Source organism: Crocodylus siamensis, chromosome 8 (genome assembly GCF_052110815.1).
Source record: "Crocodylus siamensis isolate JL-2025a chromosome 8, ASM5211081v1, whole genome shotgun sequence".
Lineage (NCBI taxonomy): Eukaryota > Metazoa > Chordata > Crocodylia > Crocodylidae > Crocodylus > Crocodylus siamensis.
The window spans coordinates 27237113-27264919 of record NC_143402.1 but is presented as its reverse complement, the minus strand read 5'-3'; the positions used below and the strand labels follow the sequence as shown (position 1 = coordinate 27264919).

At 42.7% G+C, this 27807-nt stretch overlaps 1 protein-coding gene across 1 annotated transcript; it reads right to left on the bottom strand.

Annotated features, from left to right (window-relative positions):
* Positions 1-100: 100 nt before the first annotated feature.
* Positions 101-26517, bottom strand: LOC149858244 (uncharacterized). The gene is made up of 6 exons (XM_090060236.1): positions 26412-26517; positions 19008-19184; positions 13266-13368; positions 6463-6560; positions 3768-3933; positions 101-1492 (listed from the first exon to the last, which is right to left on the bottom strand). The coding sequence occupies exons 1-6, from the start codon at positions 26480-26482 to the stop codon at positions 1367-1369; spliced, it is 741 nt and encodes a 246-aa protein (XP_089916362.1). The 5' UTR covers positions 26483-26517; the 3' UTR covers positions 101-1366.
* Between the last annotated feature and the right edge of the window lie 1290 nt (positions 26518-27807).

The window sequence follows — 27807 nt, the reverse complement described above, 5'->3', positions numbered from 1 at the left end:
AAACTGGCAGGATATAAGTCATAGGGATGTTGAGAGAAAACCACTATAATTACATAAAAGAAACATACAAAAGTCTCTGTTTCTGTTATATCTCTGTAGTTAATTTTTTATTGATTTTCTAAAATTAATTAAGATCATGCTTTAATAAAAAGGTTAAAATGCACTTAAGACACTATTTTTCTGGCAATTTCAAAGGTATTCAGGACCTGGACAGATGATATTTTTTTCTTTTTTAGATGCTCATAAAGTAGGTAATTTTCAGTGTCATTTTATTTATGTTATTTATAAAACAAATTACAAAAACATCAAAGTATAATTTAAAAGAGAAAACTAAAGAATTTCAAGTTGAACTTGAAGGCTTAGAGATATGACCAGGTACCTTCCTGAATATTCAAGGGTTGCAAAAAGTACGAGAGAGACTAGGTAGCACAATGGAATGGCCTGTTAATTAATGGATGTTCCCAGATTAGGCTAGATCTTTGGTCACTTGAACATTCAATATCACAACACACTTTTCACATGGCCCCAAAGATAATATTACTATTATTTGCATCATACAGTAGCAACCAGAGGGAAAAGCAATAAGGAGTTAATATAAATTGAAGCAGAATTAACTTCCAAATGGATAGGTTTTGAGTCTGTAGAACATGTTCCCCAGCTCTATCTGTTCTTTGTTATATGCCCATGTACCCATGGAGATCTGACATCATGGATCTCTAGCAGAAGGATATTCTGCCTAGTAGGTTTAAAATTACAAACTTCCATCAATCAGTGAGAAATTGGGTTATAGCAGGGATTGGCAGCCTATGGCCTGCAGGGTGGATCTGGTCTGTGGAAGTCCAGTCCCACGGAGGGGCAGCCTAATGTCTCCCTCCCATCCTCTCCCCAAAGCTCCACTCTGCTGCAGTCTGCTGCTCCATGGTGTCTGAGCTTATCCTTGCTGCAGAGAGGTTGGATATCTTGCAGCTGGCCACATAAAGTAGGAAGAGAGCTGGAGACTTGTAGTCCAGGGATAGCCTGGTTCCAAGCTCCTGCCTACCCCATAAAAGCTTGCCAGCCCCTAGGTTATGGAAGTGTTTGGTGACTGGGACAGCTGCTGTACAGAAAGGAGAAGAATAGTGCAGGACAATATGTGTTAGGACATTTCCTGGCACTCAGCACATGCTTAATGATACAAAATATTCCTGTGCTATTACTGGTATGCAGCAATTTTGGCAATAAGCAGAACCTGGTATTCTATATCATCAAGTCTTCCAAAGAAAGTTAGAATTGTATCAAATCATATCAAAAACAAATCACATGATATTTTCACAAAGTCTCCAAATATACGGCTGTTTTTTCATGTGTTCCCTGTATTATAAACTTTCTAGTAGTTATATCTATTTCCCGAGTGTTTTAGTCCATAAGGTCTTACTGGTCTTTCCATATTGTCCATTGGTTGAGTAGCACTCTGAAACATGTCAGCCCTAGGAAATGCTGAGATGTCATATTTCTGTAAAGAGAATTAATTTAACGTGTAAGATAGTAATTTAATAAGAACTTAATTTAGTAAGATATTTCTTATTCTGTTTGTATTTAAGACAGGCTGTATGCATTAACATAATTTTTTATACTTGGCGTCTCTTATGTCCCAATTTCAGAAAGTATGTTTTCAGTGTGAACACCTAGCTATCTACATTGCCTTGATATTATTCTGATGTAAATTACTACAGGTTTGGGCCCTTTGTATACTGTAGTTCAAACCGTTAGAGATAACAGAGTTATGGTACAATACATAGATTTTATCAGTTAGAACTATGGATAGCTGTATTTCTTTGATAGTGAAGCTACCTGTAAGTTAGTTTTCCAAAATGTGTCCACAAAGGCTACAGACTGTACCATCATGAACCATGTTCATGATATAATTGTTGAAGCAAGTACTATATGTTTTACTGGAAATCTAGGAGCCACTTTTGACCCTTCTTGATAAACAACTTCCATTTTGATCATTCAGGGCTGAGAGTTATTTGAATTTGCCTGTTGTGGGACTCAGGCCAGTTTTAACTCTGGGGAGGAATTTTCATACTCGGGAAAGAAAGAATGTTCTCTTCTTTTAAAAAGACTTATCTTTTTAAAGTTTCCAAGAGATTTGGAATGTAAGAATATTTTCTGTCAAGGTAGCACAGTGCATAGATGATATATTCAAAAGTATATGATCAATGCAAATTATCTCAAGGCTTCACAATTTCATCTATGCAACGTGGATTTACAAAATTATGCTACAGATTAGATCTTACCTTTCCCAGAACCAGAAAAGCTAATTTAGCAGTAGACAAGAAGCATCCTTAAACATAGCTACTGCTCAAGAGTAAGAACACACTTTTCACTCTTTCATTACTTCTACTCTTTTGCTATCATAGAAATATTAAATGCAGACCATACTTAAGAAAGAATACAAACTTTTGAAGAGAGGAATGTTATGAACATAAAATGGTAGGAACCCAAGTTGAATCACCGTAGAGAGCTCTCTAAATATGTACTTCATGTCAACCGAGAAGATTCCTCTCATAGATTCTGATCTTAGAATTGTAACCCTAGCAGTGGAAGGATGACCCTACTCTGACTTTGGTCTATATTTTCAGTGAAAAGGTTAGATTGTGCAGCCATATTCATTTTGATGAAACTCAGATGACTTACTCATGATTAGTCCCATTAACTTTACCAGTAGGGCTAGGGACAGAAGTTATACATAAACCAGTTTAAGTAACCAGAAACTGGTTTAAACCTGTAACAGAACGGAAGCTAAATGCGCACAAACCAGTTTCAAAATGGCTGAAACTGGTTTAAGATAAACCTAGTTGAATGTAGCATGAGATTTAACAGATTTGGGTCAAACCGGTTTATGAAACTTCTGTCCCAGACCCCTTCCTGGTTCAAGTTAAATCACAGCATCCTAGCATGCTTTCCATCCCTGGGCTGGGTTGTGTTGTCTGCTCCAGCAGAGAGGAGTTGGGGGTGGGGGAGGGGACTGCAGGGACTGCACCTTCCCCTCCCCTCCCCTCCTTCCCACCCTCGTCCCCAGCAAACCCCAGCAGGGGTCTGGGACCATGGAGGGAGATTAAACCCACCTTCCCCTGAGTACATAGCTGCCCTGCTGCTAAACTTACTGCTGACTGTGACTGTGGACTACAAATCCCAGAGGCACCTGGAAGTAGGAAGAGGAAGTCATGAGCAACCCTGGAGAGTCCTGCTGCTGTGATTCTGGACTGCAAGTCCCAGAGACCTCAGGGGCAGCAGGAAGAGGAAGCAAACACACAGCCCATGCTGGCTGCATGCCAGAGAGATGTGCTCTAGTGCCCCCTGGCTTCTGGCCTGAGGCACTGCAGGTATGTGACTGCATCCCCTGAATCAAAAGTAAGTGTGTATCCAGTTGTTTCTCAGTTTAATCTCTGCAGTTTAAACTAACCTGCAAAGACTGAATCAATTCAGTCCCAGGTTTTTTGACTGTACTTAGCCTAGCTGAAACATCCACGTACAGAGAGCCCACATAGGGCCTAAATCCTCAAAAAGAGATTTACACAATATAGCCTAAAGCAAGCAGATCTGAGGTTTCTGTGATAAAGCCCAGGAAAGTTAGAGATGTGGCAGACCTCTAGCCAGTAAACACATTTTCCAAATAAATACTGCTCTAGCTTATACGTAGAAATGCAAGTTATGACAGTTTGCTTTCAGTGCTGACACACATTATTATGTAGTCAATCTTTGTGTCTGAGGTTGTTAATACATACTGGAAATTGCCTGATGGGCATAGCTGGAACTGGATTTTCCTCTTCGTAATCCGCATAAAGAACATTATTGCCTGGGTAGCCAAACTGATTGCGCTGAGGATATTGGTGGCTGAAAAAATTATCTGCTCCTGAAACTAGCCCTCGCAATGGCTGATGGAAGAGAATGCTATCAAAATGAAATAAACAGGGCTTTAAAAATGTAGCTAAAATAAAAAGAAAATTATATGAAATTTCGGGCATTTTTAAAAATTATTTTTATAAAAATAGAAATAGTCACACAGTATTTGTATGGTTTAAATCACAGCAATCACTAGATTAATTTTTTTTAACCATTTCACTTTACTCTTAGGCTCCAGTCCTACCAACACTTTACCATATGAGTTAATCTAGGCATATGAGTAATTCTTTGACTGTGAGGTTACTTAGATCAGAGAATCTGGTTCTAAATGCATGCACAATGAACTGAGCACAACGCAGCACCAATTTTAGTTTGGGCCCCACATAATATAAATGATGATTTATTAACAATATTTTAAACCCATATAGTCATAAATCTATTTTTACAAGAATGTATATTATTAAATATGGCTAATATCAGAACAAATGTGACACCAGAGCAGGAAATACTAACCAAAGCTAGAGAACACATACCTTTCTGTATTCTACTTATTTGCTATTAGAATGGAACATTACTTCTACCTATTTGCCATTTGAACTAAATATATTATATTTATTTTTATATTATAATCAATTTCAATTATATTGTATTATCTTTTGAGTTATATTAAAAATAACTTTCCTATGGACCTTTTCAACTTGACATACCAGTAATTTCTTTTATAACGTTATGAAGTATACTTTCTTCTAAAACACACTAACCTTTTAAAATATAGACCAATATGAGATTTCTGATAGCAACAGGGAGGGTTAGTAGGCATTGTAGGCCTCCATGATATAAAACATATTTCAAATAAATCACAACATATGTATATACTGCAAGTGTGGCTTATAAAGTTGCAAAATGTTTGTACTTGAAAGCCTTCCACTTTTTCTTTTAAACCATTGCTATCCAACTTCTTATTGGCTGGGGGCCACATACCCTGCCACACTAGTGGAGACTGCAAGCTGTGATGGCCCCATGCTGCAGGGTCCAAGCTAGGCTTTGTAGGCACTCCTCTGCCACACACAGCATGCAGACACTCCCTACTCCCTTCTGCTTCAGGTGTACCAGGATACTCTACCCTCCACTGCACTGTGCCTGTGGGCAGAGCTGGCCTTAGGGGAGGGTGACATGGGTGGCCAAGGGCACCCTCATCAGGGGGACACCAGGAAGGGCATTAGGGGAATGCCGTAAACACACAAACACCAGCACTTTACCCCTGCCCTGCCCCAGCCAATCTTTGGCCCCAGCTGCTGCTCAGGAGCAGCCAGGATGGGCAGTGCAGGTATCTGCAGAAGCATATTCCCCATCTCACCGTGATGTTGCCATGGAGATATCCACAGTGCTGGGGACAGACCAAGCTAGGGATGAGGGCCACCTGCATGAGCAGCTATGAGTGAAAGGTATGGTGCTGTGTGCAATAGCGTGGTAGCGTGTGCACAGGCATTTGATTGGACAGGACATGGTCCGAGCAAGTGTTTGATAAAGTTTTATGATGGGAATTGTTGCAGCCTGCATGAGGTAAGTGAGAATTTGATAGGAGAGTATATGAGCTGAGTGCGTGCTTGATACAAAACATGAAGTGACTGGATGAGTAAGAACGGGTGATTTTGGGGTATAAGAGTCTGAGTTTAGCTTGAATATGGGAGTAGGAGGAGGTTTGTGCTCCAGAGAGAGAGAGAGAGCTCTGGTGCATGAAGTGTGCTGATTCTGTTGCTGTCCTTGGTGGGAATGAGGTAAGCTCTTGGAGAATCGAACTTGGACACGGTCCTTCTCTAACTGAGCCCTTGGTAGTTTCTCTGCATGACATCCCTGCAGCTGTAGGAACCATAGCCTGTGGTAAAGTATCACTCTGACCCTAATGCCAGAACAGAGGACTTAGCCTCTGCTTTCTGTTGGGGGAGCCCAGAGAAAGTAAAGCTAAGGATCTGGAAGGCAGGGAGGATAGTATGCATTTGCCTTAGTCTGTGGGGAGTCCTGAGGACCCATCTTTGTCACCCTAGAGTAGCTGATACCTTGCGGTCCCTTCCAGCCCTATTTCTATTCTTCTAATAAAAGAAAAGAACAAAAGAAAATTAAATAAAATAAAAAAGTTTAAAATATTAAGCTGATAAAAATAAATATTTTTCTACTTACAAAACAACATTAAAATGGGAATTTTTTTAGTGCTAGATGCCATTTAGGCCCTAGCTTAGAATGATTCAGTGAAGCACTGGTCATTTATAGACTGCAAGTGTAAAAGAAGAGTCAATGTTACACCATTTGGAAGAGAAATACATCTGTAAATTTCAAAGCAGATGTCCACCATGGAGAAATTATGAAAAAGCTTCTCCAATTAAAAGGTTTTTTCCCCCCATAATTTTGCACTACAGATTTCCAACATCTTTTGAAATATCTGGTCCCGGCTATTGCTATGATTTGATCCTGTTTGTCATTACCTATGTCACTGGCAGGAGAATCACTATATAAACTTTACCCTTTAAAGGATCAAATATTTAGAGAAAATAAGAAAAAATATAACAAAACGCAGAATACCTGTGACCTTCTCCTTGACCTGGTGCCTGAGGTTGGCCAAAGCTTTGATTTTTCAACATAACTTTAGGTATTTGCACACTTTGTGTGATGTGGTCACCCTGCATATGAAAGATCAGAAGCCAAGATTTTACATGGCAAGACAACAAATGGTACAAAGTAGCTCATTAAGTATAGCATGTTAGAGGTTCACTTTGTTTTACAAAACTGATGGTTTAGTTGGATTTTTTCTTATCGATTCATTTACAAATATAAACTTTATTTTCCTCTATTTGTTGTAAAGTTAGAATATCATCAGAATGACTTGAAACATTCATATTTTAATAAGTGTAAATTCCACATAACAAAAATGCTCTGTGGGTCTGATCATCCTCACCTGCCACTTTCAGTGGAGTTGCTTCTGATTCACATCCAGTGTGAAGACAGAATAATCAAACCCATTGAAAAGACTGCTAGCCAGAGATGTGGGGTGGAAAATTTTCCAGTGCTTTATTTTTCCATGGGAAATTTTCCATTTCTAAAAATTGTTTCATAACATTTATTAGTAACAGTGAATGGATGCCAATACAATATTAGGCAATCCTGGTAGTTTCATACTTGTAATTAAAGTTTTTCAGATGATTGTCCCTAGGAAGTGTGTGAGAGAGTACATGTTTTATTGATTTGTAAACAGGAGGGTAAATATACTTGCATAATAATCCAAACCAAAAATCAAATTATGAATTCATCTAATTGGCTGTGCAAGTTAAATAAAAACCAAAGCATGGCATACCATGCAGTTTTTTGGGTGTGCTAAAATTAGTGTCTCAATAGTTTTCAGTGCCTTCAGTTTTTTGTTTTTTTTTAAATTTAAACAAACAATTTAAGGGAAGTATATGTTGTGTATTATCTTTACACTTTTACAAGTATTCCAATAAAAATAATTTCTTTCCACATAAAGCTTTGAATTTGTTTGAATATAACATTTAAACCACATTAAGCGTGCTGTATTTAATATTTAAGTTCAAATACTTGTGGCTATTGGGACATAACATGAACATGGGGGTACTTTTTTAGTTTTATTTACTAAATATAAGTAAAATAAACATAAAAATCAGATCATGCTCTATTTAGGGCATTGGAAAATTTTCTGGAAAACTCACATCTCTGCTGATAGTTAAGGTCATTTAAATGTTTTCCCAAAGTTTTGGTTCCTCTTGCACAATATTAAGGAAGGTTTAATACACGCAAGCAATTGTAAAGACTAGTACTTCATCCACCCGGCCAGTCTCAATTGCATTTCACTCAATGGTGCCATTAGCTATGGCCACTAAGACAAGAGGTGTCAGAGGTCCAGCTACAAGAATGAGATCCTATACCACATTTTTTGTGGCTGAAAGACTCATGTGAGAGCATGACGACTCTGTCACAATACTGTGCAGGACTGGCTGGTGAAGGCTCTCTCCGTGTTGGTCAGGACGGTACCTATGAACAATACTGCCCCAGGCTGTGACAGCCAGCTACATCCAGACATTGTTGTAATAGATGAGGACAACTAAAAGATCCTGATGATCAATGTGACCATCCCATTTGAGAACCAGTGACATGCTTTTGCCAAATCCTAGGAGTGAAAGCTGTCCAAAAACAGGCCACTGGCTGATACCCTGACAGAGAAGGGGCATGATGTGATGGTGCAGGCACTGATCATGGGAACTTTGAGCTTGGGACCCAAGCAACGAGAGCATCCTGGGAGACTGCAGAGTACCCCCCCACTACTTGAAATTGATGAGGCACCTCATGGTATCTATACTATCCGCTGTTCAAGGGTCATCTATGTCTATCACATTTTGGGACATTGCTAGTATGAAGACAGCTGGCCAAGACCCCCCACTGAAAACAATACCCAGGGGATAAACTGATACCCCTCCCCCACCAGACATACTATAGGCTATATTATAGGGGTTAATGCCTTTGAATATTACCTACCCCAACAATTGTACATGGCCTGTTAAAACTGTGGTTTAAGAATGTCTTACAACCTCACAACTCTAACCAGTGTGCAAAGTTTTGTCTTTCTACTTGCCACATAATGTCACATTGGACCTTCTTAATCCCTTTACCCCAGACTAATGTAGGCTGCATGACTAAACACACGTTTTAGATTGTGTTAAGATAAACCGACTATATACCTATGTAGCTACTATAAGCAGGGTCATATATTGTCTTCCAACTCTACAGAGCCACATAATAAACTACCATTTTAACACCATCTTGTTTTGGCAAGAGCTCTTTCCTGAAAATGAGACTGTCAAAGCAGGAGGCATTTTTTATGCAGCAGAAATGAGAACATCCTGAAGAATAAAAAAAAATACCCTGTATTGCCAACCCAGCTAATAAAATGTATTTCTTCAAGAAAAACTCAGGAATAACAGTAAGTACTGTACTTAGTTTAACAATCTAGCATCTAGAGGGAAGGGCACTGATACAGCCCCCTCCCAGTATCCATAGGTGATTAGTTATTAGCATTTTGTCAAGTCCAGTGTTGTCCAGTGCATGAAAGCCCCTGAGATCTGGTTTCCTTATTTAGGCAAAAAATCACACTGATTACAGTTCCATCATTTCTTCAACTTCTTAAAATGTATGACAACTGCCGATATTGTGTTTATCAGGGTGCTTCCAGCAGCATCACCAGAAATACCACCAAGGGAACACACCATCCAGCAGAACACAAATCAATAGCAGACTCTCCGTATGCCTGAAAAAGGATGTTCATGCCCAAAAGCTTGCAAAGAACAATTTTTCCAACTATTTAGTTGATCTAATAAAAGATATCACATTTACCCAAAGAACCTTGTCAACCAAGGGCATAGTTATTTGGGCTCCTCTAATTTGCAACTGTGTGTAATGGTCATGGAAAGTTGTTACCTTGGAGGGTGTTGGAAACTGTCAGGAAGCATCTCTGGTTAATCTGGTTAATCTCTGATCTCTGGTTAATCACAGACCTCCCTGTGAAGCCTATAGACCATTCATTATGCATAAACAGAAGAAATAATTAAGCTTCTTTATGGATTTAGATAGTTGTAAGAGTGGATGTCACCAACTTGGGAGACCTAAGCAAGAATTAACTGAGAGAGAGAGATATGGCATGTCTTCCCTGCAAACTTACCCCACAAGCCAGCAGCACAATGCTCTGAGCAGGAGATCTCTTAAAACAGAAGTAGCATTGCTGGATGTGTTCATGTGGGCTAATTAGTACTGATTCTCAGCAATGCTGAAAGCAACAATACTGCTTTTTTGGTTCAGGATGGTCTATATGGCATATGTTTGAAAGCACTACTGTATGGTAAGCCTGGATGAAGACATGCATGTTAATAGAGATGTGACTGCAAATGCAAAAGCTGGGATATTTACATTCTGTGGATGTCTGTGTCAAAACTGTGAAGCCCCCAGGCAACAGCCAAAAAGAAAGCTAGAGGAGCACTGGAAGTGAGGCACTGAGTGGAAGCTAAGAAAGAATAAGTCTCTTTGGGCAAAGTGCTGCCTGGAAAGTCAGGATTGGAAATGGAGGAAGAAAACTTCCTGCTGGTTTGTTCTTACCATGTCCACAAGAAAAGTCTCCAGGTAGCATCTTCTTCAGGGGCGCTTTCATGATTTTATAGTTTGCACAGTCAGGTTGGTACAACAGAGCTATAGCTCTGGATAGTATTTGGTCCTTGTTTGCTACAACGTAACAGCAATAGCAACAGCAATCTTACTGCATTTTTTTGTTTTAGAAATTGACAATTTGAAGTATTTCATTGCCAGATTTCACCATGCAGATGAGTTGGACCTAATCCTGCAGTCCTTACTGTAGTAACTCCTCTTTGTAGAGCAGCTACTGTGCATCTTATTTGAGTACAGGGTGCATGATTAATTTCCTAATTTGTAGCACTTAAACTGTATTTGTAACTGGTAGATAGTTCACTCAGTATGTCAGTAAGAGACAACTGAAAGTACCATACTAAACTACATAGGCAGACCAGGTTCTTTGGGTGAATCTTATCTTTTATTAGACCAACTTAAATAGTTGGAAAACAATTTTTAAGCAAGCTTTTGGGTTCAAAAACCCAGACGAGCCTACAAACTCCACTTCATCAACCTCCTGGATACTAAAAATCATGGACTAAATATAGACATTGGATTTATGACACATTATAACCTGCCTAACATCTGACTCCCCAGGTACTTCTCCACTATTCACCACCTTCTCTCCCCCTCTCCCAGCCTGTCTCTCACCCATTGACTCCTCAATCTACATCTTCACTGACTACTTATCTTGTATGCATACCAGCCCAGCCTCTGGCTTCTTTACTTTTTATTCCATCCAGGAAGAGCTCACACCAACCGCTGAAACTTCCTTAGCCTGACGAAGGGTTTTTGAACCCAAAAGCTTGCTTAAAAATTGTTTTCCAACTATTTAAAGTTGGTCTAATAAAAGATACCAGATTCACGCAAAGAAACTTGTCTGCCTATGTTCTTAGACCAACACAGCTACAACGTACTAAACTACAAAGTTTTATATTTATAAACTAAACTAAACAGCACCACCTACTGGTTAAAATATAAAAATGCATGAGGCATAGGTTTAAGTGTCAAGATTAATGTTTTTCAGGTTAAAATATATAACACATTTATGTATCATACCTGGTATCTATACTAATTTTTCAGGCAGCCAGATTTGATTTTTCTAAAAAGATTATCTGCAAACAAAAGTGCACATGGAATAATGTATTTAAGTAATAATGTAATAAAGTGTATTTCTCCATACACTTGTGTTTCCCTGATCCCTTACAGTTCCAATTTATTTATCCATCCCATCTTTATGATGGTGTCAGTACAAGTGATGATTTATGTTACTGAGAGTATGTTGTCAAGGGCAATAGGAAAAAGCTGAGACTTGAGTTTGAAATTGACATAGGAAGGATGGTTTAGTGGTAAGGGCGGTTGGCACTCGCAAGATCTGGGTTAACGTTTGTATTCACTCATGGACTTCCTTTCTGAACTTACACAGATCACTTACAATTTCTCTATTTCACAGGAGTGTTGTACAGAGAAAAAACATGAATTGGAATGGACTGCTAATACATAATGGGGGAGAGGGACATAAAAAGTACCCCAAGTCTTTCCTAGGGAAAGTATCTAGGAACGAAGACTGGGCTCTTTTTATGGCTCATCACTGACTCACAGCATGACCTTGGGCACATCATAACTTCCATGTTCTAATTCAGTTTAACCTATGAGTATGACAGGCAGCTGCACACTCCCTGCAATCTAGGATTTGATTCTCCTTGTGCCAAAAGAGAAGATCATAAAACAAAAAATAGTTGTTGGTAGCACTTCAGTCCATACTAATTTAGTGATAGAAAATGGAAAATGCATAATCATTAAATTTATTTTCTGAATTGTTGTAAAACTATTTAGTATTTAGGTATGTATATGATAGTCCAAACCAGTGTTCCTCTGGGAAAAAACTGATAAAATGATAATCAGATTAGAAACAACCACACCCTGCAGGCTCAGCAAAACACCAATCTCAACAGATCTGATGGAGAAAAAGGATCATACTGTTACAATTCTAACAATATTTAAGTCTATTGTTTAGAATAAATTGGCAAGCAAACCAAATACATTAAGAAAAATGCTTAATTTTATAGTTTATACACAGCTTTAGTCTAAGTTTTCATTATACAGATTTATAAATGTACTACATTGTGTTTATCCATGGTGGCCCAGATCCTCAGCTACAACAAACTGATGTAGCTTAATTGACATTAATATAGCTAGGCTGATTTCCATTAGATTAAAAAAAAAAATCTGCCTGGTAGATGTTCATAACAGAAGGTGCTTAAATTGAGAATTACCATAAAGCCTGATCTGTTGTTTCCAAGAATATATTTTATAGGAGGTGAACCTCTGTAGCTAGGCCAAAAATGTTTGTGAAATACCCACTCTGTTCATGCAAAAATTCTTTTTGTACATTTTCCACATGCAAATAAGGTGCACTTGCAAATTTTGCAGATGCAAATTAAGAAGTGCACTGAAAATTTATTTCTTGAAGCAAGATCTCATAGAACTCTATATAACAAAATAAGGATGTACTGGTAACTAAATCATGCAGATGAACATTTTGTATTTTATGGTTGCACTGAAACACAATATCATAGAGCAGTTCATGGAAAACAGAAATTTCTAAGCAACAACTATCACTATTGTTTTAGCAAAAGACCTAACTTCAAGAAGATAATCTTTTGTCTAAGTCGGCATGCTTATAAAGAAAAATGACTTGTTTTTTTTTCTTTCCTAAATATATCAGTGCATAGAGTGCTGTGTAAACTGAGGAAGACACAGTCCTTCAACCAAATATCTTACAATCTAATGATGTAACCCTTACTTATGCAAAAAGTTTTACTGATGTAATAAAAAAACTATTTATGAGTCCAAAGGTATATTTGCATGGCGCAAACTCAACCAGTTCTAAACAAACTCTTTGTGCAGTGCTCCACACAGCCTAATTAGATAAATGTAGCTATACTGCTTAGCTTTCTGTAAGGCTTTAAAGAGCTTTGTGACATTCAACTACAATGCCACAGTAAACTGTGTGGTTTGGGAGTGAGAATGAGATGGGAGCTTCTCAGATGGGCAAGATGAGGCTTGTAAATTTTGAGTCAAAAGAGCCAGGGTTGGTTCACTAAGTTTAACTATTCATCTTTACAATGAAACACTAGAAAATGATACCTAAACGTAATGTAAGGAGGGAGCATGTGACACAGCCGTATTTCACCTTTTACCTCAGCCAATGGTTGTTGAGAAACACATCTTAAATTATCAGTCGGCTCTGGAGCGTATGCAGGGTTATGGTGTGCCTTGTGTTCTGATCTTCTTTTCTGTTTCCTGAAAGTTAAAAAAATGGACAGGATTTCAATGTGAGCATGACCATTTCTTTTAAGTTCATTCTTCATTGTATAAAGATGCCACAAGGTCATTCTTTGTTGTATAAAGATGCAGTAAGAACTAGAAACACCAAATCTGTCTTCTGGGGTTCAGCTGCCTATATGCTGTGTCAGTCATGACAACAATGTGTGCACTTGTTGGCAATGAGTTCATTGACCAGAAATACATGCTAAAGTAAATGTAACACATTCCCTCTATTGACACTTGGCCATCCACTGACAATGCTGCAGGGGTATAACTGAGGCCAAAATTTAGCCTACTGTGCTAAAGATCTAGAAAACTACTACATATCTCCTTTCAATTCTCTTTTCTCATTGTCCCTTTCATCTCCTACTTTCAGCTCAATACCTTCATTCAGGCACCCTTGGGCCTAGAACAGACTCCTACATTTCCCATTGTGCTCCAGTACATCTTCCAAGAAACCATCTTTCCTTGCTTTCCCTGGTAATAATTACTTTCTGTCAGACACTGACCTATATATTTTCTTGTAGTCCTTAAATGTTGAAATTGGAGCTGAAAACATATTTTACTATTTATATTGCACTGTGGATGTCAACAAGCCTGTATGCATGACTAATAATAATGTTTTAATAATAATAACATGCAATGTGGGGTCATATCCTATTAAGGCATGGATAGACATGTCTTTGAAGTTCTTCAAAGTACTGCTCTAAGGGAAGCATTTCAACCTGGGAACACTTCGGCATCATACAGATGTGCAGGCCCCTTCCAGGTCAAGTGCTTCAAAAATGACGCTGCGGCAGTGCTCTGCAGCTAGGAGCTGGCGAGTAGAGATCCTACACATGACTTTCGGGCCCAAGTCTTTGGAGGCTCTCAAGGACTGCTGAGTTCAGAGGAGAAAGCCCATTGGCTGTATTGCCGCAGCTTCTGTTTGGCCCTCAGAGCTACTGAGAGCCTGGTCAATTTCACCTTGGTAAGACTTGTCAGTTACAGGATCAGCACTGAGGAGCCTGGACAAGGTGCCTAGCGCCTCCTCACCTTGGAGTTGCTGTCTGAGCAGAGCTAGGAGATGCTGTACTTCCTGTCCAGCTTGAGGCAAAGTCATGCCCACAGTACCCTATGGAAGACAGCCTTCCCTGGGGAAAGCCTCTGTACCTAATGCCATGGGAGCTCCACTTGAAGCAGATGCTGACCCTGAAATAGTGGCAGGGAAACAAACAGTGGCAGCCGGTCAATACAAGGCACTTGGGCACCACCCCATCAGTTTCAAAACGACACACAAAAAATGTGTCAGCTAAATAAATAAATGAAAGTAATAGTATCATTAATTGGAAGAATCCAAAACAGCCTCAGTTGAATTAACAATGTAAACAAAAGTAATAATAATTTTTTTTCTTGCCCGTGTTTGCTAGTAACACAATCATTGATGATGCTCGTCCACTACGCATACACAACAAAAAGTTGAGTATGTGCAGTAAGCACCTTGGGGCAATCTCCTTACCACCCAAGTGATGTGTGAGCAGTAGAAACACATGAACAGTTTGAACGGATGGCAATAACCACTTCTTTAAGTGGGCAGCGGGAAACCATGGGAAACTCCTAGGGGGGTGGGGAGTGGGAGGGGGAGGGGAAAGGGCGGGGCCTGATACTCTTAAGTCACCCAAGGCTTGGCTCAGACTCACTTTCCTTCTGGAGCCTGTGAAGTAAGTGGGGCAGTTTGCAGCCAGGGAGTGGAAGGTCGGCGGGGGGGGCATTAGTTTTGATAAACATAAAAAATTACATGTTATGTTTTATAACATTGTTTTTGTAAACAAACAAAAATTGAATGAATAAAATTTTTAAAAGACTTGAAACTGCATGATACAGTGTGATGCTCCACCTGCCCCACCTGTCTCAGTTCACCAGCTGCGCCTGGAAACAAGCATCCTTTGTTAAACTTTAGTGACATGAAGATAGTGAGGTACTCCCAAACATGTCTCCATGTTCCATCTTAAGATATTCTTTACTTTCGCTCCTAGTTTCTAAGGTGATAATTTCCCAGGCATCATGCTCCTGGACAGCAAAAGGTAGAGGTCCTTCTCCTGCCCTGAGGATGCAGCCTGGTTTGCCATTTTTGGTGCCCCCACTGTTTTCTGGAGAATGGAGAGGGCTGTCTTTGGGGGAACCCTCCTCTGCCTGCACAGCCCTCTCCTCAGTTGATGAGGGGTGGCAGGGGATGGTAGCCAGTTCCCTGGTCAGGAGAGAATATTTGCAAAGGATGTTCCTGTACCAATCATCAAACAATTGGGAATCACTGAAAAATGGCACTGATTTCTTCCTTGCCTAGGAAGTCCAGCAACTCCTTTGGTAAGCACAGGGTAAAACTGACAGATTCTGGGCACTCCTCTCATCACAGCTTCTAGCTTCCAGACAACCTTAACTGCCACCCATGCAAGGCCTCCCCATTAAAGTTCTGTGAGTTTTAACCACGCTGACCATCACTGTTCCTGCACCCACTAGCTTGGACCCCTTCCTGCTGTACCCCAGGCACCACAACAGAAATTATGTCAGCTTGCCTGCTGCTGTGCTGACTTGAGCAGCAGGAACCATTCCTAGGACATTTTAAACCATTTCACCAGGCAAGAAATCTCTGAAAGGACCACCATCAGGGCTTTCTTTTGTGCTGTGAAGAATGCAAATCACTCCATCTCCCAGTATCTACCTTCTACCCTCTTGCTTGATCCCAGAGATTAGGGAGAGTGAAAAGGACTGGAAGGGGGCTGTGCTTCTGGGATTCCTTGTGTTCACATGATTTGCTGTGTGGGAAAATGAGGGTAACCTCTGCCTCTTCATCCCGCTGAGAGTCACGGTGACCTATTGTTGTTGGGGGCTGGGCATGGAGGGCAGGTCATGGTCTGTTGGAAAGCATGTCTTTCCATTGATGTTTTCCATTTACATTGTATTGACTGAGTTTAAAAAAAATAGCAAATAAAAGAGCAGTACCTTGACTAATTGCTCTGAGTTTTCTCCCTGCATTGGCAATCACTGTCACTTTCCCACAACTGAGAAGTGTTGGGAAGGAGCATAGGGGGCCTCAGGTATTTATTTGTGACTTTCTGGGCAATGATTGTTAGGGAAGAGGAGTGGCAGCTGAGTTCCTATGTTGCTTTGTTTACCTTTGCTCATATGACTGCCTGGCTAATGCTTTAGAGAGATGTAGCCAAACCAAGGGGATGGCCAAGCAGTGGTGACCACTTCCCAAGCGGCTGGAGCCAACCACTTGGCAATGGTGGGGAGTGGGGAGTATGTTGGAGCAGTGCCAGTGATGTTGCCACCCACTGTAGCCCTCACTCTGTAGCAATTGAAGGAGGCAAGGCACAGGAGCTGGGGAACAGGTGCCAAGACTTATTGCGTGATAGTAAAGAAAGGAGGATAGTCAGGAACAAAAAAAGTGCTAAGCTGCATCTTAGTGAATTACCTGACAACTGTCAAGTAAGTCCACAAATAGCATTCTGCAATGAGAGATCTCAACTGATCCCCCAAACACTGCTTAATCACTCTCCTTTTAGTATAAGTTGTTACTGTAATGGTCATGGGGGCAGGTGTTATTTCCAGGGTTCGAATTATACTTTGATTCTTGAGCAGGAGGTCTGCAAAAAAATTTAAACCAGTCCATTGCAAGGAGCAAACCGATCGGAGACCCCCCTGGGTTATGATTTTCAAATCTTACAGGGGGGCTCTCATTTTTTATGGGAGGGGCTCAGCCCCCCTGAGATCGCCCATAATTTGCACCCTGGTTATTCCCCCTGGCAGCATTATTTCCCATGGCAGATGCATCAAACCCAGCACAAAAATGATGACATGGCACAAATTCTCAGAATGTAATCTCCCACCATCTTCCCCCTCAGGCCAGCATTACACTTTTCTAAAGCAATGGTGCTTTAAGGCAGGAACCCAACCCTGGAGTGATTCAAAGCAAGCATGCCCTTTCCCTCCCCCACCCCCAACCAGCTCTGCACACCCTGAAACCTTTTCTTCCTAAGGGTGTATTTGCAAGTTGGCCATGTCCTCATTAAGCAACAGTATGGGACCTCATGCTCCTGAGGCAGCCTAATGATATAATGATGCTGCGTGGGAGGAGGGGGGGGGGACTTGAAAACCACCACCACTGTCACATGCTGGAGCGTAAAAAATTACCAGATGGTTGGGTGGCCATCTATCCTGCCTGTGTCTTTGGTCAGCTCAGGGTACTGAGAGGAAGGAGGCCAGCTTGTCACAGATGACTGTTGAAGGATACTCATTGCAAGTAGTGGAAGGATGTGTGGTAGGAATACGGAGGAGATAGGTGGCTGTGAGGATGTGAGGACAGTGGGACATAGTGTTGATTTTGGTTGGGCCCTTGAGCAGCCATTTTGGAGGCAATGTGCTCATAGATGGCCTTGTTGCAGTGGCTCAGCTGGAGTGAGCAATGTGTTTTCTTATTCTAAATGTCAAAGAGCAATATTACCTCTTTCCACCATCTAGTTGATAGGCCTCTTTGTGGATATGGCAGATGCTGACATTTTGAGTGGAGACAGTTGCTGATATGCTCCAAAAGAGCCTCAATACTTTAGCAGAGGCCAAAGTGTTAGTGTTGGTGCACAGCAAAATTAGCTGTGTCTTTATACCTAGCAGTAAATAGTTGAGGTCACAGGCCAGTCAAGTTCAGGTGTGTCACAGAAGTGTTTCCTTGGAGAAGGAGGAGTGTGGGATGCAGGACTGATCAACTCCCTACCTTTCTGCCTGAGGATGCATATGTAACCTTGAAGTGCTTCACTGTTAAGCTCTTCAGGTTGTTCCTGCTTTATCCAGGATAATCTCTGAAGTGCTTCATCAGTTGCATGAATCTGTACTGTCACATTTAGGGGTGTTATGAAATTGTTTGGAATACTTTAAAGGTTATGTCTGTCCATGCCCTAAAATGTACAGTTTGATGTTTTCAAACCCCGTTTCACTTTGAAATACAACTACATTCTTTCCCTTATGTCTAACAGAGTCTCAGTTCACTTAGATATCTCCCAAGCAGTTATTTTCACTTACAATAGTAATGCAACCCTAAATTACTATATTTTTTCCTTTAGTAATTCAGATTACTTGACAGGATCCTGATCAGGCTTTTACAGGTCTCTCTCTTAGCCTGCCTGATGTTACTGAAATGCAGCCAAGCCCTAGTAACAAATAAGTAGGACAGGACAAATATGGTAGCTTCAGGTTACACCAGCAAGTTAAAGGGGCTTAGTCAGCCAGGTCAGTTCTGGAGAGGAGAAACAAGCATCTTGTAGCAGTAAAATGCTGAATGATTATATAGCGCTTTGATAAAATAATATGCTATATGGCTGGATATTTTGGATTGCAATGCTGTTAATTTAAATTATGAAAGACTATAATACTAGGCTTCACTTTGTTTTCCTCAAACTGTGTACAAAAATCTATCTTTCCACAGCCCCTCTTAGGACTGGTTTCCTATTTTTAATAGGAAAATGTGATCCTTTTTGAAACAAATAAATATACACATAATGTTAGGGCATAGTTATATTTAGGTCCTTCCCCTCTGCCACCCACTTTTTTTTCAGAAAAGCTTATGTTCATAAGTAACTTACCTTTCTCCCTTGTCACGTTTACAGTAGTAGACAATCTGCAATATTACACCAACCAGAAAAGCCAGTGCTACTCCAGGAAGTACAGCTACTAAAATCAAATCCAAAGTTCTCCAAAGTTGATTACATTTTTCACCCAGATACCAGTACTCTCCCCAGTTGCCTCTGTAGTAAGGACACCTGCCAATAAAAAATGAGTTGTTAAAGCATTAGTCTAACCAAAAATCATTAAATAATCAGAAAAAACATGTTTAGTTCTATTTTTATTTAACAAGTGGGGTCCAGGGAAACATAAAACATGATCCATATAATTGTTTTATACCATTAGCTATGCATAGGGGTGCATGCAGGTGCATGTGCACCCCCTGCAAAAAGTGCTGGTGGCACCTGTGGGCAGTCGCTGCTTGCTACCCCACCCCTTGCAGCTGACACCGCTGGCAACATCTGTGGGTGATCCCTGAATGCTGCTGGCCACCACCAACACTGCCAGCAGCATCTGTGGTGCTAGCCACCCCTTCTCCTCACTGCCAACACCACCATGGCTGTCTGTGGGAGCTCCCTGCTTGCCATCACCATGCCCCTGCAACCGACACTGCCACTGCAGCCTGCGGGCAGCCTCTGTACTCCCCTAGGCTCTGAGGGCATGTGGCATTCATGTTTTAAACTACTACCCATCTTTGTTGTATCTATATATCTACAGGGTAAAAACAATCATAGAATCATAGAAGTAGGGTCGGAAGGGACCTTATAGATCTTCAAGTCCGACCCCCTGCCAGGGCAGGAGAAAAACTGGGCTCAAATGATCCCAGCTAGGTAAGCATCAAGCCTCCTCTTAAAGACCCCCAGGGTAGGAGCCAGCACCACTTCCCTTGAAAGTTGGTTCCAGAAAAATAATGCTAAACTCTTGAGTTTTCAAGTTGATTTTTAAGTTGCACATTGATTTTCTTTCATTTTCAATGTTTCTTGGCTTTGTTTGAGGAGTTTGGGTATAAAGCAGGGGTGCACAATTATTTTGTCTGGAGGGCTACTTAACAAGTTTTGGTAAGCTGTCCAGGGCCACAAGGGTAGCCCTGCTCTTGACAGGTGCCCCACCCCCTGGCCACCATCTTGGGACTGGAAGTCCTACCCCTAACCCCTGACCTTTGCCACTGGAAGTACGTCTTTTGAGAAGGGGGTTTGCCATCTTGGAACCAGAAAAAAACAAAATAAATTATATACTAAAAATCAAACATCTGCAATCACATATTTGAATGTTATTAAAAATAATTTCTTGTCCTGATTTGTGTACATTTCCACTGCGTATGTAGAAGTGACTGCATAATACCTAAAAATGAAGTCTAACTCTTGTATATTGTGGGGTGTCTGGATGTGCAGTGTGGGGGAGAGTGTGTGTGTATGTGCGTGTGTGTGTGTGTGCGCGCGCGTGCGTGCACATGTGAACTTGTGTGTGCTCATGTGTATGTGGGGTGTGGGGAAGGTTGTGGGGGTGTATGTGAGTGTCAGTGGGTGTGGGGATGGGGATGTGTAGGGTGTGTGGGTGTAGTCCCCCCTACAAACATGCCCCCATTATGCACAGCCCCTGCTGTCAGTGGCAGCAGAAGGCAGAACCCCCTGATGGTGCACAGTCCTGGCAAGCCCAGGACTGCATGTGACCAGGCCACCAGCTCCATTGCACAGAGCTTACAAGCCCAAGCCTCACACCACTAGGGGGAGCCCTACACGATGAGGCCAGTGATGCAGGTTATGGGGCTTGGCTGAGGCAGCAGGGATTGGAGCAGAGGCATCCTGGCTCCATAGCATGGAGCTCCCCACTGTTTCCCATGACCTGCACATAGCAGCGTGCGGGGCTGAGCCACCACTGCGAGCCCCATGCAGTGAAGCCAGGTGGACCCCATGCTGCCACTGGCCCGGCTCTACTCTCCTGCCCCCTTGCCCTGGCTCCTCACTGACTTGGCCCTGGCCCTGGGGCAGCAGCATGGACCCTGCACTCTCTCCCATCTTCTGCTTTGCTCCTGTCTGCCGCCACCACCACCACTCCCCCTTACTGCCACCACTGCCAACCTTCCCCTGCCACTTCCCTACCTTCCTGCCCACTCACCCACTGCCCAGTCCTCCCCATCTGCCACCACTACCACTCCCCCTCCACCACCACTTCCCTACCTTCAGGGCCAGGGTCAGTGCCATCTTATGGGTGAAGGTGGGACTGAGCCCATGGGGGAGCTGATGTCCCCCTACCTCCCGGCCTGCGGGGGATCCCCAGCAGGGCCGGGAGGGGCAGAGATTGGGAGCCCCCACACCTGTCCGGCAGGTGCCCGGCTTAGGGCTCTGGAGGCACAGGTGAGGGAGCTCCGGGAGGAGGTTAGCAGGCTGAGGGGGATCAGGGAGGCGGAGGAGGAAATTGACAGTTATTTCCTTTCCCTGCAGGACCAGGCACCCAAGGAAGAAGCAGCCCAGGGAAGGACCTCCACAGCAGAGTGGCAGACGGTCACAGCCAGGACCGGAGCGGCTCGCAGCGAGCAGGTACAAGCTTCTCCAGTCCGACTGGAGAACAGGTACGAGGCCTTGGCGACTCTGCAGGAGATGGAAAGGGAGGAGGAAACCCTTGGGCAGGAAGAAATGCCACATTCTTCACACTCCAAACAGATCAAGAGATCCAAGAGGACCCAGAAGAGGAGGAGACGCGTGCTCGTCATAGGCGATTCCATCCTGAGAGGTACGGAAGGGCCCATTTGTCGCCAGGACCCTTCAGCACGAGAGGTCTACTGCCTGCCTGGAGCTAAGATTCAGGATGTGATGGAGGTAATCCAGGCCAGGATCAAGCCCACCGATTACTACCCCATGGTCCTTGTCCATGTGGGTACTAATGATGCGGCCAGGAGAACCCCCGATCACCTGATGGCGGACTACCAGGCTCTGGGCGGCGTGCTGAGGGAATTTGGTGCACAGGTGGTATTCTCTTCCATCCTACCAGTGAACGGACGCGGAAGACGGCATGAGAACTGCATCCGAGAGACCAACTGGTGGCTTCGGCAGTGGTGTCTCGAGGCAGGCTTCGGCTTCCTGGACAATGACCCACACATTACAACGAGGGACATGCTCAGCTGGGATGGGCTTCACCTGTCCCCCAAAGGTAAGCGTGTGTTTTCTTCCAGGTTGGCGGATCTCCTCCGGCGGGCTTTAAACTAGGCTCGTCGGGGGGAGGGGAAGATGAGGGTGGGGGAGGCTGTGGACCACCAAACCAGGTGGCACCCACAAGGACAGCCCAGCCTGAAGAAAGAGAGCTTTGGGAACGTGAAAGACAGGGGGTGGACAGCAATACGGCACAGGTAAGGAACGGGAAGGTTAGAGACAAAAAGCCCTTTAGGACTTGGAGCGAGGGGGTAGCAAAAGCACCAGTCACAGGGCTCAAGTGCCTATATACTAATGCTAGGAGCATGGGGAACAAGCAGGATGAACTAGCGCTCCTGGTTGCACTAAACGACTATGACTTAGTGGGGCTGACGGAAACCTGGTGGGATCCATCCCACGACTGGGTGGTACATATTGAGGGCTATAGATTGTACAGAAAGGACAGAGTGGGGAAAAGGGGGGGAGGGGTTGCGCTCTATGTTAAGGAGCAATATACATCAACCCTCATCAAGACAGAATCAAAGGATGAGGAAGTAGAAGGACTGTGGGTTAGGCTACATGGGGGGCAAGGAGAAAAGGATTTGGTGGTAGGGGTCTGCTACAGACCCCCACATCAAGGGGAAGAAATAGATTTGGGGCTCCTGAGGCAACTCTCAGAGACCATAAAAGCTAAAGAGGCGGTGGTCATGGGGGACCTAAACTACCCGGACATCTGCTGGGAGACACAGACAGCAAAGTCCCACCGCTCACGCAGGTTTCTAACCTGTGTACAGGACCTCCACCTGACGCAGGAGGTACATGGTCCCACTAGGGGGAATGCCTTACTGGATCTGGTATTGGCAACGGGGGATGACATAGTAGGGGACCTACAGATCGGTAGCCATCTGGGGGACAGTGATCACCTAAAAGTACAATTCAACATAAGGCGTCGAGTGGGTAAGGTAACCAGTAGGGTGAACGTGCTGGACTTTAGGAAAGCTGATTTCAGTGAACTCAGGCGATTAGTGAAGGATGCACTGCAGAGTAGTAGTTTTGAAATGATGGGAGCCCAAGAAGGGTGGCTGTGCCTTAAGGAAGCTATCCTTCTCGCACAAAGCGAGACGATCCCCGTGCGAGGTAAAAGAGGGAAAGGGGCCAGGAGGCTTCCCTGGCTGACCAGAGAAATCCAGGGCAGACTAAGGGCCAAAAGGGGAGCACATAAAAAGTGGAAACAGGGAGAGATCACCAAAGAGGAATATACCTCTTCTGCTCGTGCTTGTAGGGAGGCAGTTAGACAGGCCAAAGCTACCATGGAGCTGAGGATGGCAACCCAAGTAAAAGACAATAAGAAATTGTTTTTTAGATATATAGGGAGTAAAAGGAAGGCCCAGGGAGGAATAGGACCCCTGCTAAATGGGCAGAAACAATTGGTGACGGACAGAGGGGACAAGGCTGAACTCCTCAACGAGTTCTTCGCCTCAGTGTTCCTAAGCGAGAGGCATGACAAGTCTCTCACTGGGAGTGTAGGGAGGCAGCAGCAAGGCACCAGACTTCCATGCGTGGACCCTGAGGTGGTGCAGGGTCACTTGGAAGAACTGGATGCCTTTAAGTCGGCAGGCCCGGATGAGCTCCATCCGAGGGTACTGAAGGCACTGGCCGACATCATTGCAGAGCCACTGGCGGGAATATTTGAATGCTCGTGGCGCACGGGTCAAGTCCCGGAGGACTGGAAAAGGGCCAATGTGGTTCCCATTTTCAAGAAGGGGAGGAAGGAGGACCCGGGTAACTATAGGCCAGTCAGTCTCACCTCCATCCTTGGCAAAATCTTTGAGAAAATCATCAAGGCTCACATTTGTGAGAGCCCGGCAGGACAAATTATGCTGAGGGGAAACCAGCACGGGTTCGTGGCAGGTAGATCGTGCCTGACCAATCTAGTCTCTTTTTATGACCAGGTCACAAAACGCCTCGACGCAGGAGGAGGGGTGGATGTCGTATACTTGGACTTCAGGAAGGCCTTTGATACGGTATCCCACCCCATACTGGTGAACAAGTTAAGGGGCTGTGACTTGGATGACTGCACAGTCCGGTGGGTGGAGAATTGGCTGGAGGGTCGCACCCAGAGAGTTGTGGTGGATGGGTCGGTTTCGACCTGGAAGAGTGTGGGCAGTGGGGTCCCGCAGGGCTCGGTGCTTGGACCGATACTCTTTAATGTCTTCATCAGCGACTTGGACGAGGGGGTGAAATGTACTCTGTCCAAGTTTGCAGATGACACTAAGCTATGGGGTGAAGTGGACACGCCGGAGGGCAGGGAGCAGCTGCAAGCAGACCTGGACAGGTTAGACAAGTGGGCAGAAAACAACAGAATGCAGTTCAACAAGGAGAAATGCAAAGTGCTGCATCTAGGGAGGAAAAATGTCCAGCACACCTACAGCCTAGGAAATGACCTGCTGGGTGGCACGGAAGTGGAAAGGGATCTTGGAGTCCTAGTGGACTCCAAGATGAACATGAGTCGGCAGTGTGACGAAACCATCAGAAAAGCCAATGGCACTTTATCGTGCATCAGCAGATGCATGACAAATAGGTCCAAGGAGGTGATACTTCCCCTCTATCGGGCGCTGGTCAGACCGCAGCTGGAGTACTGCGTGCAATTCTGGGCGCCGCACTTCAAGAAGGATGCGGATAATCTGGAGAGGGTCCAGAGAAGGGCCACTCGTATGGTTAAGGGCCTACAGGCCAAGCCCTACGAGGAGAGATTAGAGAAACTGGACCTTTTCAGCCTCCGCAAGAGAAGGTTGAGAGGCGACCTGGTGGCTGCCTATAAGTTCGTCAGGGGGGCACAGAAGGGAATTGGTGAGTATTTATTCACCAAGGCACCCCCGGGGGTTACAAGAAATAATGGCCACAAGCTAGAGGAGAGCAGATTTAGATTGGATATTAGGAGGAACTTCTTCACAGTTCGAGTGGCCAAGGTCTGGAACGGGCTCCCAAGGGAGGTGGTGCTCTCCCCTACCCTGGGGGTATTCAAGAGAAGGTTGGATGTGTATCTAGCTGGGGTAATGTAGGCCCAGCACTCTTTCCTGCTTATGCAGGGGGTCGGACTCGATGATCTATTGAGGTCCCTTCTGACCCTAGCATCTATGAATCTATGAAGTGTGTACTGTCCCTGCAAGAGTGAACAGGGTTGGCCCCACTCAAGCACAGCAGGGGCAGCCTGGGGCCAGGCTGAATATAGTGAATTGGTAGGCACCTGCCCATGGGCCGGATGGTGGGGAGGGGAAATAACCTGGTGGGCCAGATCTGGCCTGTGGGCTGTATTTTGCTTACCTCTAGTGTAAAGGGTGTCACTATTGTTTGCAGTCTTGCAGTGTAAGGCCTTTACTACGAAGTATTTGTAACATTTTCTGCCAATGTTCAGTTTGGATTCTACCTAATTCCCCATGGAAATTTGTTGCATAGTTGCATCCCCTCCACTGATCAGCTTTTTAAAAGTGGATTTAATATATTTGTTATATAGATCAAGTTTCCAGAACATAATGTACAGCTACTTTCAAATTGCACTGAGCTATAAATTAGGCATGCAGGATTTGCCATACTTCTGCCTATAACTTAAGCAAGAAGGAAGTGTTGTAATTGTCAAAGGGGAATTCTTCCCTTGAATCCTGAAAGTGATTAAAATTATGGCTTGATTCAGGGCATTAAGTTTTTCTTATCAGAATTTTAAATCTGTACAGTTACAAATGCAATTCAGTCATAAAACAATTCTACTTTGTAATAGCAAATTTCAAATACTGACTGTAGTACATGGCATGTCATTAACTTATAAGGAAGGAAAATTTGGTATTATATTTGTATTTGAACCAAAAATGTACTTTAGAAAGAAAAGAGGTGGATGTTGTTAAGGACTTATAAATCAGACTCTTTCTTACATTCTGATCATGCTTGAAAATAAATCACCTTTGAGTTGAATCTTACAGAGCATTTCACTCCATTGAGAAAACAGTTGAGGCTATGATAAGAGTATGAAAACAGGGGGTCCTCATCATTAATTATTATATGTAATCTTAACTGTATGTGCAATTCTTGCATCTCAGTTGGTGTAAAACAAGAACAAACAAAATCCAAACTGCAGCATTGTTAGGCCCTGATCCTGAATCTGAGTCTCATAATGAGAATATTTTGCTCTTGCAGGAAGTGAATCAAGACAACAGTTCATCCTCATGGATCAGAATGCAAGGTCCATTATTTATCAGCAAAAATACACTGACACTTTTATGTTTATTTAGTATATCCCACACTTACTTGCAAAAGGGCTTTTGGTCTTTACATCCACAAGCAATGCCATTAGGGCAGAAGCCTTCTGTATTACCCATGCAATTATCAAAGTCAGAAACATTAGTGCAACTGGCTGTAAATTAAAACAAACAAACACGCACATAAGTAACAACATAGTAAGTGAGCATGTTGTATATATGCCTGCATAAAAAAGAAAAAACCTCAAGACTTCGTGAAATATTTTTTAAACTTGACAAATTATCTCCCTGAATGATTCACAGATCTGAAATGATTTGACATCTCATCTTTTCCCTCTGAGGGACAAATGCTTACCATCTCAAATTATTTTACTTTAAATCTCTGCATACCTCCCGATTTGTTCTCTTTCAGTCAGCAAATCATACCTACCATGTGTACTGTGATTTAATACCTAAGGGCATGTATAGACATGTTTTGGGAAGTGGGGGGAGGGGACACTTTATTCAGCATAGCTCCAAGAGCCATGGTAATTAAATCGCCCAAAGTATTACGTCTATCAGTGTCCCTGGATTTGTGAGGGGTAAAAGAAAAATCATATCACAACTCTCTCGATCAGGAAGCTAAAAACTAAAGACAGTTTATGCCACCTAGAATTTAGGAAGCAACACAGTATTTATCTCCAATAAGGATACTGAAGCTGGGATAAAAATAATAGTGCATTAGAGGTAAACCCATTTTGTTAAATCAAATATCCTGTCCAAAAATATGTCAACAGAACCCAGATAAAGCTTTATATTGCTTAGCTGCTTACATTTTTTATAAAAAAACCTATCTGGATTTGTTAACTCAGATCACTTTCTTCCCATTCACCTATAAGGAGCTACAGCAGTTCTAAAACCATAACTTTGAATTTGTACTCTGTATCCTTAATTCCTTCTAACCAAAAGTAAGAGCTAGACCACCATATTCATTTAAACTCACTGTTAAATGCAATTGACTCAAAATTATCTGGATTTACTAAAAAATGTAACTATTTTTGTAGTAAAGCTTATAATTTGTCTATATGCATGTGACAATGTATATGCTGCAGTACTTTTGTCTATATAGAGAGAGTACAGCAACAGCAAACAAAAATAGAATCACACATTCTCTCTCATTTACCTACATCTCAATAAAATCTTATTACTTGACATTCCAGAACTCAAAATTTCAAATAATTAACAACAATATATGTATATTATCAGTGTTCATAACGGCTTTGTCACATTTGGGTTTTGTTTTTTTTTCATTTTTCTAAATAGATTTTACTTTAACTATTAGAAGGTTGTCCAACATAGCTGTCTTTAGGAATAGGTGAGTAGGATTATACAAAACACTGTTTCTTTAAAATTATAATGCTTAGTAACGCAAAGGTTTCTTACGTTCTGAAGCCTGGGCAGTCAGC